The sequence below is a fragment of the Drosophila virilis genome, chromosome 4, assembly GCF_030788295.1.
Source record: "Drosophila virilis strain 15010-1051.87 chromosome 4, Dvir_AGI_RSII-ME, whole genome shotgun sequence".
Lineage (NCBI taxonomy): Eukaryota > Metazoa > Arthropoda > Insecta > Diptera > Drosophilidae > Drosophila > Drosophila virilis.
Window position 1 is genome coordinate 8,149,935 of NC_091546.1, and position 19,264 is coordinate 8,169,198.

Sequence of the window (19,264 nt, forward strand, 5' to 3'; positions counted from 1 at the left end):
CATCGGGCGAGTGTTGGGCATTTTCAGGAAACCTCATAGGTGCCGCCACAGCCGCTCAACCACCTCATCCACCGCCATTCGCTGACGACATCAATCGCTGAACTATAAAAAAAATAATAAAGCCAAAACAATTATATTAGCCGAGATGAGACATTGATGATATCACCAGTTGCCGCCGCACGTGATTTGCCTGCTGAAAATCGCAGCTCGAATGCGTGAGAATGTCCGCCAAATTGCCAAAGTTTTTAAAAGGAAGTCGCCAAAGTCGTATGAAACGAATTAATAAATAGCATTTTATTTTTGTTGTGGCGCAAAGAAATAAGTAGAGAAAAACGATATGAAATCACAAAGAAGGACCTTTCGAGTCAGATATTTTCCAAAGGAGCATACATCTCATTAAAAGTATGCCTAAATGTGTGCAATTAAAATATTAAATTCCATAATTTTTAATAAAAATCTATGAAAATATGATATTTAAAATTATTTACTATTTCATAGTATTATATAAAATCATATATATCTCAAACTCATCCGAAATATTAATGCAAATTAAAATATATATATGTATTTATATATATGGATATGCTTATTTGAAATATATTTTAAATTGTTAATAAAAATAACAAAATATATTTGTACTTAAAATACTTTGAACTATATTCAATATTACAGCCTAAGAGTATGCTGTACACATATGTACTGTGGATAAAAGCCTAAAAATATGTTCATATTTGCCTAAACTATGTGTACATAATTTTTTAACAACATTTTTATTTATATTTAATTACTTTTTTAGTTGTTTATTTAGATCGTGGGTTGCACTCAACTGCGGAATGTCCTGTTTAGCCAAGAGACAATATTATCACTTGAGTTATAATCAAGAGGGCATTTTAAGTGTTGTTAAGAGTGCAAAATAAATCAAACTACTTTTAACCCTAATCAAGTTGATGTATTTCCAGGAACCTAACGACTTCATGAAACGGCACACAAATGGCGCATAAGGAAATAGCTGGCCTCTTAAGCAGTTTAATAAATAAAATAATTTAAAATCAATTTAAAAAACTTCCAGCTCAATGCTCAAAGCACAATAATAAACAACAGACAACAAACTGTTAAGTTAACAGTGAACACTGAACACAGCTCAGTTACAGCGACCGTTAATGTTAACAGCATTCGAACAGCGCAGAAAGCAACAGGTATTGAGGCAAAAGCTGTAAAAGCTGTGGCTGCCGTCATTTCGGCCAAGGTAACTACGACTGGCGCGCTCAGCATAAGCATAAGCAACAACAACAACAACAACAGCAAAAACCTGCCCGACAACAACAACAACCACTATGCGACGTTTGGCTTTGTCCACTGCGAGCGAACTTTGAATATTCCGTTTTGCTCGCGCAAAGCTTCTCAGCGGGTGTTTTGACTGCAGAGGTGAAACAGAGAGAGGGAGAGAGAGAGAGGCAGACAGAGTTTTGACCGTGGAGCTTCTCTGGGCGACTCAGTGCGCTCAGAAGGTGAACGACGACGCGGCCGAGCAGACGTGTGCGCGCAAAACGAAACAAATTTTGATCTCAACGGTGCTTTTTTTTTCTACTCTCTGTTGTCACATACACACTCAAGTGTGTGCGCGCGCGTGCATGTGTAAGTGTGATCGCCAATGACCGCGCCTTAAAGCCAACAAAAAGCGTCGTTTCATTAGCCCAAAAATAATGCCAATAAATAGTCGAAATAAGACACACACATAAATACCAACGGCAAGTGCAACAAGTGCGTTAAGTGTTGGAAATTGCAATTGCAATATATAGAGTTGAAAAGCACTGAAAATGTCGCTCGCTGCAGAAGAAAGAAAAAGTGAGGTTGTGTTGGTGTGTCGCTCACTTGGCCAGCAAGCGACTATTACCAAATACACCAACACAGCGAACTTTAACCAAAAGCCACACAAAGGCCAACACACACACACACACACACACACACCGCAGACGTCTTGAAGCTGGCTTTTAGAAGAGCTTGAAGATATTTTCTTGTAATTAGAACATTATGGAATGGCGTGGAGAAACCGTAAAACAAAGCTCATTAGTGCGAATATAATGCAACGGCGCGTAAAGATTCAACTACGAAGCTGAATCCGAATCCAAATCCGAATTCAGGTGTTGCAACTGTTGCACGCTTTCATGAATGCCTAATTGCCAGCAACAACAACAACAAAAACAACAACAACAACAACTCGTACTATCGCTATTTTTTGTGGCCAATAAACTCAACAAAGTTTGCCAACTGCATGCGCTCAGCCAGCCGCAACAGCGACTGCGACGCTGGCAGCGCTGCCAGCTGCAGTTGCACTTGCAGCGCTGCCTCTGCTGCTGCTCCGGTTGGTTCCACATTCTCGTCTACTTCCGTTTTGCCAGGCATTACATGTTACTCACTTCCCTTTGGGCCCGAGCCGATGACGCGTTGCCAGCCAACTTTGTTGTTGGCTAATTAATGCGCCGTACGTAAAAGGAAGTGGACATTATCAATCTGTATATATATGAGTATATGTAGAAGTCTTAATGATAGGCCTCTTAGGCCTAGACTGGCGGCATTTGTGGGCTTACATAGATAAAAAGCGATAAGCGTTTGGCAAGTGTTGCCTGCTTGTGGCCAATTTTAATTGAGAGTGGGAGAGAGAGGAGCTTATCAACTGTGAGCCACAACGTGTTTAAGTGAGAGAGAGAAAGGTAGAGAGGGAGAGGGATAAAGAGAGTGGAGCTGTATTATAATCTAATATGTGGACTGGTATTAGTCATTCAAATACAATGCATATCGCGTGTGCTCATCCAAGGTATTTAAATCAAAAAAGAAAACCTGAAATGCCGGCACAACAAATGACTACATATGACTAAGATCGTTTAAAACTAATGAATGATCTATTTGAACTGCCTGTAGCTGTCTGTGCCCACAGAGCTCATCAAATTCTGTAATTATGCTCAGAGCCAGGAGAAAGAGGCATATATTACTCTGGTGCCTGTGAAAAAAAGCTGTTATTAAGTAAAGTATATGTTTTTTTTTGTAATTATTTATTAGATCATTGATTGTTAGACCTAAGAACTTTTAGAGCGTGTTAAAAAAAGTCAAAATTGTCCAGGTCATATTGAAGGGGATTTGGGGTTTGTTATGCAAAAGGTAAAAGGTTAGAGATTTGTTGCTAAAAGTAAATTTTGACAAGCAGAGTCTGTCTTCAAATGAGAGTTCAAAGACTTTATTTATTGATAGGGTTTGTGTGAGTATGTGTGAAGTATTGTAAGTGCTTTGATCTTTGGAGAACTACCTGAATATGGCTTCCCCAAAGTATATAAAAGTCGAATTTTTATTATGTCTTAATAAGTTAAACCTCTTACAATCAAGTACGTTTTGTATGTATGTATGTTATATACCTGCTCAATTACCTGCAAAATTAGCTTACTTTCGGGTTTATTGTGCCAGTTACAAACGTGTTTTAAATTTCCTTTTTTCTGTGTCAAATACAAATTTCGCAAAAAAAATGAGAGCAAATACAATTAGAATGAAAAGTCAAATCATTTTATTTAACAATGTCGATTTTTTAGGTTAATAGAATATATTAATATTTAATTGAATGCAGGTTTATGTTTTCTTATTTTTCAATAAAGAGTTGTCGCTCAAATCTTTCGCAGATATATTATATATTTTACAAATTTTCATTTAAGCGACCCTTCAGGTTTTTTTCTTTAGTTTTTTCTATTATTTCTTGACTGTATCTAATCAATTTAAGGAAATACAATCAACGTTTAGCACTATCTAACAAATTCGATAAGTGGCTATCAAGAGATATTGCAATATTGGAATGCTGATATCACAAAGCTTTAAGTTAGCTACGGGGCCTATTAGGAATATCACAAATTAACTGCAAGCAAAGGAGGAAAGGCATTTACAAGAAGTTTTGACAACGCTTTTGGCCACTTTTCTAGGCAGAATGCACTCCTTGACATACGCAAAATGCCAAATGAAGTTAATAAACCCATAAAAAGACAGACAATAAACTTTTAAATGCACAGCAATAACAACAACAGCAACATTAACAACAACAACAACAACAACTGCAACAACAACAACTGCAGCAACAACCACAGTATCTTGCATAGCTGCCAGCTGAGTCACAGATACATCGATAATAATGCGCAAGGCACCAAGACGCTTGGGCATACACTGAGAGAAAGGAAAGTGTAAATTTCTTAAGCTCGAGAATTTAAAGTAATTGAGTATAGCTAAAAAAATCTACGAACTAGCTAAAAATTCCTAATGGTAAAATATTTAACTTGGAATGTGTAAATGATAGACGAACCACTCGAAATTCATTCCTTAATATTTGCTTCGAAAAAAAAACATATCTAAATTTATGTACTTATAATGAATTTATAGAGATAATATTTTGGTAAATTTCTTCTTGAAGAAATTTATTTCTGAATTATTTTACCTATCTTAAATTGAGGTCATTAGTTATTATTTATCTAATAATATTATTAATTTTGATGCCAGTTTTGGTGACTTTTCCATTTTTAAATATTTATTTAGCCGAACCTGTATTCAGCTAAATATATATTATAAATTTGGTTTTTCTTTATTCAAACTTTTCCAAAAATTTAAAAAGTTTCTCAAACTAGTTTGTCTCAGTGTATGAGCCGCGCCCGCAGCTCAAGAACAGTACCGCGCAGCACAAAGCTGCTTTGCATATGCAACATAAATAATACGTTGAGGGGAAGGGGGTGGGGCACACAAAAAGCGAAGAAAACTCTTGAAGATAGTCTTGGAAATGCTTTCTTTCTTTCTTTCCATTTTTCTACGCACACGTAGCCCACAGAAAATGAACAAAAAAAAACAAGAAAAAATACCTTTTGCGGTGCGTGCGACGCTCTTTTACGCTCACTCTCTCCCTCTCTCTCACTCCCTTCTACATTCTATCTTCGGCAGTGAAGGGCTCGCTCTGAGGCTAGCTCTCTCGCGCTCATTGCATGAATGAAAATGCCTACACATTTACAGTTATTTTACAGCACACCGCGACGTGGAGCCACAACAACAAACGCTGTTCCCCAACTGTTGTTGTTGTTTTTGTTGTTGTTGTTGTTTCCGTTGTCGCTTCTCAACACTCGTCATTATACTAAATGCAAGCAACCCGCTCAGTCGCTGCTAACGGTTCTTTGCGTATGGACGTGTTTTCGTGTATGTTTTTTAATACATCTATTTTTTTGTTTTGTTGTTGTTAATCGTGGGTTGTACGTTGGGGGAGGGGAGGTACACAACACGACCCATCGAGTGTGTTTTGTTGTGGCGTGTCAATGTATTGGTATTTGTGTGTTTTGGTTTTGAAACGTTGTCAAGCTGCCCGTGTATGTGTGTGTGTGCGTGTGTGAGTGTGTTGGCTTTTAGGGCCAGTTTGTGGCGGCTTATCAGAGATTGTTAACAAAGTTTGTGGCTCAGCAACAATATGAAACTGTGTATTTTGTGATTTTATTACGAAATGTTAACAACAAATCTAAACAAAAGGGAAATTATGGTGAAAAGCTGTGTGAAAAAATGAAGCTGTTATTTTCTTGGATTACGTGTGAAAATTGAAGAGTGCCTCAAAAACTAGACAAAATAATATGCCTTGAATCAAATCAACTTATAAAATATAAATAAAACTAAAACACAAATTAAAAGATTTCAAATGTGAAAAAGGATATACATATATTTAGCAAAAAAATCTTTAAGAACTTAATATAATATTTAGTATAGAAAAATACATAACTAAAATCAAAATTAATAAATAAAGAAAAATGTAATAATAAAAAATGAAAAAAAAAATTAAAGTAAAAGTTTTATATAATCATATAAAAATATAAATAAGCGCATGATAAAATTAAAAAATTAAAATTAAAAATTAAAATTATCTTTAAATTCGTTTTCAAATGAAATTCCAATTAATCAGTCCCTCAAAAAATATCTCGAATGAAATACACTTGAGACTTCCCTTGCCAATAATCAATTTTCTCTTATGTTTAGCTACTCAACAACAATTAACTGCCAGGGCAATGTAAAAATATGCAAAGTAATTATAAGTAAAAACGAAATTCACAAAAAAATCAAAAAAATAAAATTGTGTTAATACCACGCACCAAAAGTCGATAGAAAAAACAATGCACAAATGACGCTGCAACGACATAAAACGCAGTTGCTGCAACAAAATAAACAATGTTCTAACAACAACAACACACACAAAAGCTGCCCGCCCCTTGCCGCCAAATGGGGCAACATATGCACAATACTCCTCTGCCTGCTGCTGGTGTCGTCCTGCCAACTGGGTCGCGCACAACAACAAAAGCTTCGACAGGGCCAACAACAGCAGGCGCTGCCACCCCACTCGGAGCTGGAAGCAGTTGAACTGCTGCAGGACAACGACAACAACAACAACAACGACAATGACAACGATATCGAATTCGCCAGTCTCGATGGCGCCACACAGCTGCTGCCCGCAACGCGTCATAGCGGAGACGCCACAGCGGCGCCGCCGTCGACGCCGGCGCTGCTGCTGACATCATCGGCGAGCTCCTACACGGAGCTGCAGGGCGGCGAGATACTCAGCGAGCGCACTTTGCGGCTCAGCGAGAGCCCGTACCTGGCACGCGATGACCTGGAGGTGGTGCGTGGGGCACGGCTCACCATCGAGCCGGGCGTGACCGTTGAATTTGCGCCCACCAAAGGACTCAAGGTGCGCGGCGTGCTTCAAGCAGTGGTAAGTGGTAACAAAGAAAAGTTTGAATATAACAGATACCCTACAATTAGAGGGTTATATGACATATGTGAGCTCTTTTGTAACACCGAAATGCTCTTTTCGAATAGGTGTAGTGGGTATATTAGTTTTGAACGGCAGACAGTTGAAGTTTTTATTTATACAAAAAGAGCTAGAGTCAGCTTCTCTCTAGCAAATTCTTTTCTTACTTAAGGAATTGCTTCAAGTATATTGGTATAAGCTTTGAATCAAATTCGGATATTTCAAAATTTTGTATAAAAACAAAAAACTCAGGTTCTTTCATCGAATCTAACAAAATCAAACAAATCCTTTTTTACCTTAATTTCTAGATGAGATTTATCTGTTTCGAGTACGAAATGCTTTATATTTTCTCTCTGCGCATAATCTATATAGGATATAGGGTATTTGGAGAGTCGATCAAGCGAAACATTTGCATTTCGCCTCATTGACTATTGCGAATGATTAAGCGTCTGGCGGGGCACCTGTTGCTATCAGGCAACAGGTGAGTAACGGCAATGATAGATAAGCGCATAAAAAGTTTCGTAGCTCTCGTAGCATTCACTTTTTTTTTTTGTTGACTTTTGAACTGATAAGATTGCGATTGTTGCATGATAAGGGCTATGCTCACTGAGCAGTACGGAGCACCTCGTGCCGAGTACTCGGTATTGACTGTGGTGGTAGGTTAGGGCGTCAGCGCATGCGTCGCTCCAGTTGGGTCCATAATTGGGTCAGACCAAGTTCACTTCCTCAATGAATCGTTGCACGATTCCAATTACAATAACAATTACCGACGACTTCAAAGAGCCAACTCTTTGCTGCTGCATTTACTTTGCATGTCCGCTCTGGCATAGCCAGCTCCGTCTCCACTCCCTTCCGTTCCGCGCGGTCATTTAATCAGCGGTCAGGAGGTCATTACGGGTTAATTAGATTTAAGTGAACGACGTCGCATAATTGATGTTTGTATTGCACTGGAAATGGGCAAATTAGCTCGCATCGATCCAACTCTAAGCTAAGCTGCCAAAAAAAAAAAGTCAAGAAATACAAGTACAAAATTATATTTGTTTTTTTTTTTTTTTCTACGAATTTTGTATGCAAAATAGCTGTGAATCATCTTTGCTCAACTCTTGACCTGTCAGAGTTTGGTCTTGTCTGGCTTTAATTAAATAAAACTGTTTGCTGTTTTCTCAATTGTCCAAGTGGGCGTTGCTCAAAGCATCGCCCATCGCCAATATCATGCGCAACGCATAGGTGTTAATTAACTGTAGAAAAGAGCGATATATATATACGAATATAGCGAAGATCTTGACAGATGATTTTCTGTGTAACACGAAGGTCAACGGGCGAGAAAATAATCATAATTGAAAAATAGAGAAAAACCAAAACAAAAACTAGACAAAAAATTGGACACGGCGCGTTGCGCGTGTGAAAGGCCAAAAGCTGAGGTGAAAACTGAAAGATAATCAGAAAAAAGTTCACACCTGACAATTATACGAAAATTGCACACAAAGCAAAATATGCAAGAAATGTGGAAAAGTGTTTTACCCAACACACACACACATACACACGCACATCACCTGGCATTTCCATTAGCATCACGAGCCTTTCACATCTCATTCGAATTCAGACACATTCTGAATTTCTGCGTTTATTCAATTAGCCTCGGGTGCGAAAGTTTATTTAAGAACTTCTATATACTCTAGGCCACACCTGATTCTCTACTTAAAGACATTTACGATAATTAAATACGCGGTGTCGATGTGGAGCTTTAAGATTTTTCATATTCATCTGTATGGAAATTTTGTTATACATAATTTTTATAATAAATAAACATGCGCCCCCCCATGAGGATTTGAATGAGTTTTATGCAGAGAACCCATTGAACATCGGTAAAAAAAAAAAATGATAATAGTATTTACCAAATGTACGTTGTAGGAAGAAGAAAGCATCTCCGACCCCATAAAATGTAAATATATTTATTCTTGGTATCTAGAATAGTAGATACAGATGAAGTATCTTTAATTTTATAGCTATACTTATATATATTTCAAATACTTTGTCTTATTCTCGTTCTTGTTAATAAATTAAGCATTCATTTAAATTTAACTTAACTTATCTCTGCAGGGCACAGCCACAGCACGCATTACACTGAAATCCCAGGGTAATATTGCAAATTATAAAATGGAACTGCCAGATGATCAGGCGAAGGGCATTCGCTTGGTGGACGGACCAACGCCTGTGGAGGGACGACTGCAGCTATACCACAAGGGCGCCTGGCGCTCTGTTTGCTCCAATTCAAGAAAGTAAGTCAACTCTGTTTAATAGTTTGTGCGCTGTGTTTATGGGCTTGCAGAACGAAAACATTAGAAAGGAGGTAAAAGGAATTTCATCAGCTACAGCTAAAAAGCTTAAGCTTCGTTTGTGAAGAGTTGGAATGATAGCTTGTTTCTCCTTTAAACATGTATTATTATTTTCTTATCTTGAACCAATTTCCACGCATTATAGAATATTTCAATTTCAAACAACAATATCTTCTGAGATAAGTCATTTTTGTATAAGCATCTAAAGTAAACATTTTATGCAATTTAAAAGATTAGTTCTGCTTGCCTATAAAGACGTCCTTATCCCCATATTAATAATATTTATGGATTTTCAGTTGGACCCTGGCCGACTATGCGGTGGCCTGCAAGCAGCTGGGCTACAGAGGAGGCCGTTTCTGGAACTGGGTGGAACGCACGCCCGGCTATTATCCACGTCTGCTCTACGAGCAGCCCAAGTGCCGAGGCGGTGAGAACAGTTTGCTGGACTGCGCCTGGAGCTCACGGCAGATGGGCGCCGGATCGTGTGACTATCACAACGATTTGGGCATCCAATGTCTGCCGGTGCACTCGGAGCCGCTGGGTCACTGGCGCGGCCTGTACTTTGACAATGCGCCGTCGACCAAGACGCTGGGCAGGGATAACACGGTCTATGCAGCGCAGTCAGAGTCGCGGCTGAGGTATGTGGACATCATACGAGCGGGCAACGGAGCTGGCTTTAGTGCCAAGTCGGCGCTGGAGGTGCAGGGCCTGCCGCCGCAGATGGAGCACGTGGTGATCAGCCACTCGGCGTACACGGGCTTCAACAGCACACGGCCCTGGGCGGGATTCCAGCTGCAGAATGTAACGGTGCGCAGGAGCAATGGCATTGGCATCTTTGTTAACTCCAGCCAGGGTCTGGTCCAGCTGGATGGCTGCTCGGTGGTGGACAATGCCGCCGATGGCATCAAGTATGTGGGTCACGATCTACGCGGCACGGAGCGCACAGATCGCGCCAGCATCTACGACTTCTGCACGCTGCCCACGACCTCCGGACAGACGTACCCCATCTCCCTGTCCTTTACACAGAAATACTACGCCGGCTCGGCCAAGGAGTGCGGCAAGTACTTCTTCACCCGACCCGGCTACTATCTCACCCTGCACTTTGAGCACTTTGTGCTGCAGCAGAACGAGACGGCCAGCGTGGAGATCTTCGATGGCGCCTCCACCAACGATCGTCTGCTGTTCGTCTGGCACGCGCGAAACTTTACCCGGCCGCAGAGCGTGACCAGCACCCGGGAGAAGATGTTTGTGCGCATACGCGCCGATGCACGGCGGGAGTTGAGCGGCTACTTCCGGATCACCTCGGGCGATTCGGTGGCCTATGATCTGCGCGTCTCACAGTCCACCGTCGAGGACAATGGTGGACGCGGCGTGGCCATTGACAACATACGCTCCAAGCTGCACGTGCATGCCAGCTCCGTCTCCGGCAACGGGCACGTGGCGGGCGTTCACGTGACGAGCGGCGCGGGCGATGTCAACATAACCAGCAGCAACATTAGCTTCAACAATGGCGCCGGGGTTAACATAACATACTATGGCGGCAATCGGAATATCTCGCGCTCGGCGATCAGCTCGAATCGCGGCTATGGCCTGGCCACCTGGCTGAACCAGACCACAGATGTGGACACCGTGGAGTACATACCCATTAATCAGACCAGCGTGGTGGAGTACTCACAGATTGGCGGCAATCTGGAGATGGGCGTCTTCCATGGCAACTACTGTCGTCCCATTTGGGTGAACATCACGGGCAACAGCTTCAATGGCAGCCAGCAGAACGATATCTACATCGAGTCCTGCTACCAGGCCACGGCTAATGGGCAGCCCAACATGCAGCTGCAGCTGGGTCACAACATGTTCAAGTACAGCCAGGCGAATGCCATCTATTTGAGTCCCGCCCTGAATCTGCAGGGCCGCATCGAGTACAACATGTTCCGATATGGCGCCTATGGCTGCATCTATGTGAACAACGACTACATCTTCCAGGAGTTCAACTATTTACCCGTCAAGCTGATCATCCAGAGCAACTATTTCATGCGCAACAGTGGCCTACATGTGGTCTCCCTGGCGCTCTCGCCCTACAGTCGGGCCGAGGTGCAGTACATCCTGTTCACCCGCAACTTTGTGAAGAGCAACAACATTACGGAGGCCTTTGGACCGCTCATTGCAGGCAGCGAGGGCAACGATGGCGCCGGCCGGCTGAATCCACGCTCTCGCGTCGCTGCACCGGTTGTGGTTGGCTCCAGCAATGTGGACATCTATCGCAATATACTGCACAATCTGGACTCTGCCTACGAGATTGGCTCCCAGCTGACGGACCAGAGCCAGATCATCAATGCCACCTGCAATTGGCTGGGCCATACGGACGAGAATCGCATCTATGCGAGGCTCTTCCATCGCAACGATCGCTACAATCTGGCTAAGATCAACTATATACCCTACCTGCTGCACAGCTCCAATCCGGGCTCCACTGCCATGATCACCGTGTCCACGGTTGTGCCCAGGTTCTTCCACGAGGGCAGTGATGTGATTGGCGGCGAGGTGGACGGTCAGGACATGGTGCCAGCCGGCACCTATACCGTCACCAAGGACATTAACATTCGGCCTGGCGGCAAGCTCATCCTGCAGCCGGGCACAACGCTGCGCTTTGAGCCCAGCGTGGGCATGATGGTCGCGGGCAAGCTTGAGGCGCGTGGCCGACGACCCGACGACATACTCTTCACCCTCAAGCGGGAGACAATCATTGGCGAGCACAACGACACGGAAACCATTGACCTGGACAGCGAAACGGAGGCCATCGACATGGAGACGGAGGTGCTGCCCGCGGACGCTGTGCCCCGGGTGCCGGTACGTCTAGTGGGCGGTACGGGCGCACACGAGGGTCGCCTGCAGCTGTACTTGAAGGGTCGCTGGGGCACTGTCTGCGACTACGGCTGGAATGTGCTGAACGCGGCGCTGGTCTGCCATCAGCTGGGCTACTCCCTGAATCCGCAGGACTGGCGGCTGCTGCGCTCGCAGCTGCCCAATGCCGGCACCTCCGAGGATGTGCTGGTGGCCAATGTGCGCTGCACGCCGCACGATCGCGATGTGACCAAGTGCCGGGCGGAATACGAGTTCGAGAACAGCTGCAGCCACGAGAACGATGTGGGTCTGCGCTGCTACGAAGGCGCCTGGGCGGGCGTGCGGTTCAGCATGTTGGCGGAGCGGGCCGATCTGCAGTACGTGACCGTGGAGAAGGCGGGCCTCTTTGACTACACGACCAACTCGTTCCGGCCGGCGGTGCAAATGGACCATGCGCGTCACAATCTGGAGAATGTGCGTGTGGTCAACAATCTGCAAGATGGCCTGGGCATTATCTATGCGGACATCTATGCGGGCAAGTCGGTGAACAACATCAAGAACTCGGAATTCTCCGGCAATCGCGGCAGCGGCATCAGCCTGAAGCAGCTCGACTTTCGCATCTCTGGCTCCATCATCAAGGACAATCGGGGCAGCGGCATCTCCCACGATGCGGTAATTGCCTCGCTGGACCAGAAGGAGATCGGCGGCTGGTTCAACATGGCCCGCGACTTTAATGCCTACGACACAGACTATGATCCCTATCTGCTGCCCCATGAGATAGCCAACATTGATCTGGGCACCTTTGAGCACAAGTACATACGCACCGAGGAGCTGCTCGGCCAGTCGATTAGCCGCAAGATTGTCGTCCAGTGCCCCGCCGGCTATGTGATTGGCATCCAGCTGCTCAATCCCATACACAATCAGTCCACGGAGAGCATCAGCATACTGAATGCCCGCACAGAGAATATACGCAGCGATCTGTGGCAGGTGAAGCGCGATCTCAACGTATTCCCCGCCACCAGCAGCAGCTACGGCATCATCATCTACTACGAGAGCGGCCTGCACGCCCTGGGCGGAGCTGTACTCATGCTGACCACCGTGACGGCGCCCGTCCAGAACATACGCAATCGGATTGTCAGCGGACCGGTGCCCACCCTGACCATACGCTCCACCAAGATTCAGAAGAATCTGCGCGGCATTACGGGCTACTACTACAATCGGTATGTCGGCGACAATGGGGAGTTATATTTGCGCAAGGCCAACGAGTCCATCAAGCTGATCAACTCGGAGCTCAGCTTCAATGAGCGTGAGGCCATATTGATCAAGTCGCCCTTCTGGGATGTCATCTCCAGCAATCTCTCGGAGGTAACGCTGCACATCAACGGCTCGCTTATCAGTCAAAACGGCTACGGCATTCGTCAGCTGTCCAAGGATTTGCGCTCATCGAACAATCTGTTTCACTATGTGCTCCAGGATAGCACGGTGGAGCAGAATGCCCATGGCGGCTTTCAGGTGGCCCTGCCCTATGTCTGGCAGTATAATGAGAACTTTACCCATTCGATTTACTTTGGGAATAGCACCTGGCAGCGCAATCGCAACTTCCACGTTGGCATCTACGGGCACTATGCCGTCTTCAACATAACCTCGAACGTGTTCCGGGAGAACAGCTGCCCCGGCGCACTCATTTCACTGGACGGCATGGAGAAGCGTTTGCGCTTCGATAACAATCGCTTTGAGGCGAACAACGCCAAGTTCGTGCTGCTCTTCAAGGCGGACAGTCTCAGCGAGATCATTGGCCAGGTGCCGGCCAGCATCGAGTACAACACCTTCAAGGGCAACCAGATTGTGACCATGCTGGCGGGCTATCGGCATTATATGAAAGTTGCCCGACGCATGCGCAAGCAGCACCAGCTGCCCAGCTCAGTGATCCGGCTGGATGGCGTGCAGAACGTGAGACTCTATCGGAATCTGATAGCCAACAATGAGATGGACTACAATCTGGTGGCGGGCGTGAGATCGGCGCGTCTGAACAACTACTTCTATGCGGCGGAGAACTGGTGGGGCGCCCTGGACGTGGCCTACATTGAGTCGAAGATCTTTGACTTTGACAACTGGAACGATCATGCGGACGTCATCTATCAGCCCTTCCTCATTGAGGACAGCTACGATGCCAGCGTCTCGGTGGTGGTGCCACCCAACGAGGAGTCCAACCTGGCCACCTATCGTGGCGGACGCGTCTATCGGGATCTCACGCTGCCCAAGCAGTCGACGCCCTACTACATAGCCTCGGACATAACGGTTATGCCGGACACCACCCTGACCATACAGCACGGGGTCACGCTTGAGTTTGAGCCAAATGTGGGCATTCTCGTGCTGGGCACGCTCATGGCTATCGGCTACAAGGAGTCGCCAATTGTAATGCGTCCGTTCAAGAATGCCACCAAGGAGTCCATGTTAGCGGCTCCGCCGCGCAAGCGTGCGCTGGAGGATATGAGCGCCGCCCTCACAGATTTCGACTCCATACGACTGTGCACCAGCGCCAGCAATTGCACGGGCGAGGCGGACGGGCTGTACGGCCTGAACGAGGGCTTTCTGGAGTACTTCAATCACACGACACTGCAGTGGGTGCCCATATGCGATGGTCGCTTCACGGAGCGCAATGCCCAGGTCGTGTGCCGAGAGCTGGGCTTCGATCCGCTCAATGTGTACTACGGCCACGACAGGCGCATTGAGTTCCACACGAACTCGCTGACACGCATCTGGTCCTGGGTGCAGCCGCTGGAGTGTCGTGGCGATGAGGAGCGCATGGAGGACTGTGCCGAGCGGCTCAACGGACAGCTCTACGGTCATCGGCACGAGTGTCGCTGGGACGATGTGTTCGTCTTTGTGAGCTGCAATGGCGTCGCCGACGACGAGGCCTACTGGGGCGGCATACGCTTTGCGAACTCCAAGTTCGAGGAGATTCAGTACGAGCATCGGCTGCACAACACACGCTCCCACGGCTCCCAGACGCAGCAGCGCGAGAGCCAGCTGGAGTTCGTGCGCATCGAGCAGGCCGGCATTCTGCACAACCACAAGGCGGCCGCCATTCAGGCGATACACAAGAATCCCATCATCAGTTCGGTCAGCATCGAGAACTCGGCCAACCATGGCATCAACCTGATAGCGCCCAGTGGCAAGCTGAACCTTAACCATCTAAACATCAACCGGACTCTCGGCACGGGCATCAGCATTGTTTCGCTCAGCGGCGAGGGTCGAGACAGCGACGAGTCCAGCTTCACGCCGCTCAAGAAGTTGGACCTGCCGTACAAGCTCTTCTCGCTGGTGGACATTTGTGATCCCCAGAAGGTGCTGACCATCGAGGAGCGCATGCTGGTCTACTACAAGTACGATAATAATCCGGTCAACTGTGTCAAGATCTTCACGTCTGCCTTTCGCGCCAAGCCCATCGGCTTCCGTCTGCTGCAATCGAATCTTTTCAATCACTCAAAGCTCTACGGACGCACAGATTTCATAAAGCTCTACGACGGCGACATCTACAATGTCACGGCCACGTATCTGGGTAAAATTGAATCGGACACGAACAATCAGCGGTCCTTCTTCAAGACGAAGGGTCCCACGCTAAGCCTGCAACTGGTAGCCAGTGGCGCCCCAGAGACACACGGCTTCATAGCCGAGATCGTCACTGTGCCCATCTCCACTTTGGGACAATGTAAGCTTGTTAGAATCGGACAGCAGCATTTGGCTAACCCTGCTCTACTCCACAGATCGCGATGCCCTGCACAACATCACGGACACGCACATCTCGGGTGCCATGAAGGGTGCCGTCAGCTATGCCTCGGCGGGCGAGGTCACGCCAACGCTGACGCTCATTGGCAATCGCATCGAGAGGAACTGCAAGCAGCTCTATGGCAATTTCTCCACCTGCGCCTCGGCGCTCAACTTGGATGTGCAGAACATGAACTCCTTATATTTTATGGTCGGTTAACCTCAACCTATCAGCTTAGATATGCAGGCACTAAATCAAATATCTCTTGTTTTATTAGAACAATCTGCTGCTGGAGAATCAGGGTGGGCTGCGCATACGTGCTGATTCCCGCGGCACCGCGACCTCGTTACGTGGCTTTGTGCATCACAATCTGTTCATGCGGAATCGCAATCGTCCCGCCTTGTTTGTGGAGGGTCGTCAGTCGTCGCCCTACCAGGAGGTTGAGCTGTATCGCAACTATTTCGCCCAGAACATGGCCGGCTACGAGGAGGTCATTCGACTCTGCCAGGTCGTGTCCAACTTTAGCTACAACTACGTGCACAGCAATGTGGGCGGTCGCATCATGGAGGTTTCCGGCTTCGAGAAGGTGCGTCTGCAGATCTACCAGACAACGGCGCACAATGGTTTCTACAGGTAAATGGCAAAAAAAAAAAAACGTAATTAGAAATGATTTCAATATGCTTTTTGTTCCAGGAATGTGGCCACCAACTGGATGTCTCGAGCAACCATTGTGGCAGGCACCGCGGGTCAGCAGTACGTGGACAACATATTCGAGAACTATGAGAATGACTACGAGCTGCTGACAGTCAACAATTCCATGTAAGTCAGTGTGTCCTATTAGTCGATTAGTCTGTACCCAAGCCCAACTGCAAAGCTCCGCAAGATCAAAGTAAGGGCGTAAATAATAATAAATCATAAAATAAAATAAATAATATTCCTATAAGTATTCCTTAAGCTAAATGGAAATGAGATTTATCAACTTTGGTTAGAAGGTTTTTCACTTGGCAGTGGATTTACGTTTCACATTCTCAATGTAAAATTCAACCCACTTTTATCTAACTTTCTACTCTACACCCTTTTCTTTTTCCCCTCGCTCTTCCTCAACACCTAGCATGAGCTTTGATTATGAAAACAGGTAAGCACATAATACACATAAGAAAAAATACAAATACTTATCGTTGCCTATTGAATCTCATCTAAGGACCTTCGAAACCTGGAGCTCCAAGATAGACGCACGTCACAATTACTGGAGCTACAACAACACCATCTCGGTGCAGTCGCGCATTAGGGATAAGCACGGTAGGATCTAGCAACTAGGTTCCTATTTATGGCTCCTACAATTCCTTTTCGTTTGCAGATGACCCTATGCTGCTGGAGGTGCTGGCCGTGCCGTTCCAAATGAACAACGAGACCATTTTGGACGGCAAGTGTCCGCCCGGCTGGGCCCTGGTGCACGACACCTGCTTCATCTATGTTGGCGCGCCGATGACCTTCCATGAGGCGCGCGATTTCTGTCGATCAGAGAACTCGACCATGCCCTTCATACGCACCGACAGCACCACACTGTGGAAGTATCTGCAGAGCCAGATGCGGCATCTCAAGTACCCGGAGAAGGTCTGGATACAGGACTACAATCACATCGAGCGCTGCACGAGCTTTGTCTTCAATGAGGTCGAGGTGGGCGACTGCAACAAGGAGCGCGGCTTTATCTGTGAAATGGATCCGAGAGTAAGTTGGAATTGCTTAGTGTTAAATGTAGTTATATATATTTATGTTGCTGTCCTGCTTACAGGTCATCATCGATCCGTTGTCGTGGCGCGCGGACATTTTTGCCATAAGTATTATCTCGGCCTTTGTCCTGGCCATCATTCTGCTCATTCTGGTGGCCTTCTGCTGGTTCGCCAAGTCCAAGCATCGGCATGTGCAGCGCCTGCAGCGACGCAACAGCATTCGCCAGAGCCTTCGCAGCCTCAACAGCATCGATCCGCAAGGATCCCTGCGTCGTCGTCCCAATTATGTATGATTTCCGCATCTTTTAATGCATCTTGAGTTCGCTTTAGTTGAGTTTTTCATTTGCTTTTATTTTTCCTTTTGCTTTTCTGTTTCTTCTTTTGTTGCCTCAGAACATGTCCAGCAATGGCACCCTGTCCAAGAGCCAGGACTACAAGCAGATGATGGTGGCCAATGGCTCCATCGACTCCATGGACAAGAGCGTGCTCAGCTCGGAGGCGGGCAGCTTCGAGGGCTACGACCAGAAGCCCCACTACAATGAGTACGTCAACCAGAATGCACTCCGGCCTGCCGCCCAGGATCATCAGCAGCAGCAGCAGCAGCAGCAGCCACACAAGGTGGCCACCATATCCAAGGGCAGTGCACATCGCGCCCGGGCAGCAGCCGCCGCCTTGGAGCCGGATGCCTTTGAGCTGAGCTACCGCAACGAGGGCTTCCGCGACAACTCGACCTATGGCGGCGGCACGCGCGCCAACTCTATCAGCACCAGCGTGGCGGAGGACACGCCCATCATACACCAGACGGACGCGGAGGCCGATGAGCTGGGCTCGGATTATTATGGCAATGCCAGCACACTGCCGCTGCGCACGGATACGGGCAGCAGCAGCGTGGGCGGACGCCGTGGCCAGCCGGGTCTGGCCTTTCTCAGCGAGCTGAAGCAGAATTTGCCGGAATATCAGCGCAGCTCGCACAGCAGCTTTTTGCCGCAGCGCAGCAGCGGCGATTCGCTGCCCTTCGACCAGAAGCTGGACCAGTTCAACTTCTCCACAGAGTCATCGCTATATCGTCCGGCGCCCGCCGTGCCGCAGCAAGCATCACCTGCGGATATGCGGCGTCCGGACTCCTACTATACGGCAGTGCGCAGCAGCAAGGCGCCCACATCACATTATCGCACGCCCAGGCCGCTGGCCCAGCCACCGGCGGCGCCCACAGTACACGCATCGCGTCCAAAGACTGTTTACCAAACGGCAGCGCAGGAAGCGTCGCCCACAACGTCCACGTCGCCCAGGTCGCCCAGGTCGCCCAGGTCGCCAACAGCGCTGGCCACTGCCAATCCCTATCACCGCTCCAAGTCGGAGGCGCTGCTCGAGACGGATTTTGATAGCGAGGCCGGCGAGGGTGGCCTGGTGCCGCTCCACGCCAATGGACGCAGCCATAGCCAGCCCTTGGAGACGGCCATGTAATGCACCGGCCTCACAGCCGCTTCCCTTATTCTCCATTTCCAACTCAGTTTCGCAACGTTAGTATTTAGTTTGCATACATTACTTTTAAAGACGAGATTATGTTAGCCGACGAACGAGAGACGAACGCCCCACGTTGTTTTATGCAGAAAACTTAAAGCATTCCATCCATTAGCTATTAAATTTAACATAAACATATAAAAGACGAACGCATAAAACACGAATTAGTATTAAATTGTTGTATATAATTGATTATTCTAATAAATATAAGTTAATGCCAATATTGCATCAAATTAAATTGCTAAAATGTTTAATAATTGCCAATTTACAG

General features: G+C 46.7%; 1 protein-coding gene across 5 annotated transcripts; it reads left to right on the plus strand.

Annotated features, from left to right (window-relative positions):
* Nucleotides 1-1,518: 1,518 nt before the first annotated feature.
* On the plus strand, nt 1,519-19,214 carry bark (protein bark beetle). 5 transcript variants are annotated; one of them, XM_032438582.2, is made up of 12 exons: nt 1,519-1,761; nt 6,031-6,760; nt 8,900-9,078; nt 9,432-15,685; nt 15,741-15,952; nt 16,020-16,375; nt 16,436-16,561; nt 16,854-16,877; nt 16,944-17,041; nt 17,100-17,470; nt 17,535-17,759; nt 17,866-19,214. In XM_032438582.2, the coding sequence occupies exons 2-12, from the start codon at nt 6,173-6,175 to the stop codon at nt 18,934-18,936; spliced, it is 9,504 nt and encodes a 3,167-aa protein (XP_032294473.1). In that variant the 5' UTR covers nt 1,519-1,761; nt 6,031-6,172; the 3' UTR covers nt 18,937-19,214. The 5 variants fall into 5 exon arrangements, with proteins under 5 accessions (XP_032294473.1, XP_070065120.1, XP_015028655.1 ...); XM_070209019.1 differs by having other exon boundaries at nt 1,519-1,748; XM_015173169.3 differs by having other exon boundaries at nt 1,519-1,635.
* The last annotated feature ends 50 nt before the right edge of the window (nt 19,215-19,264 follow it).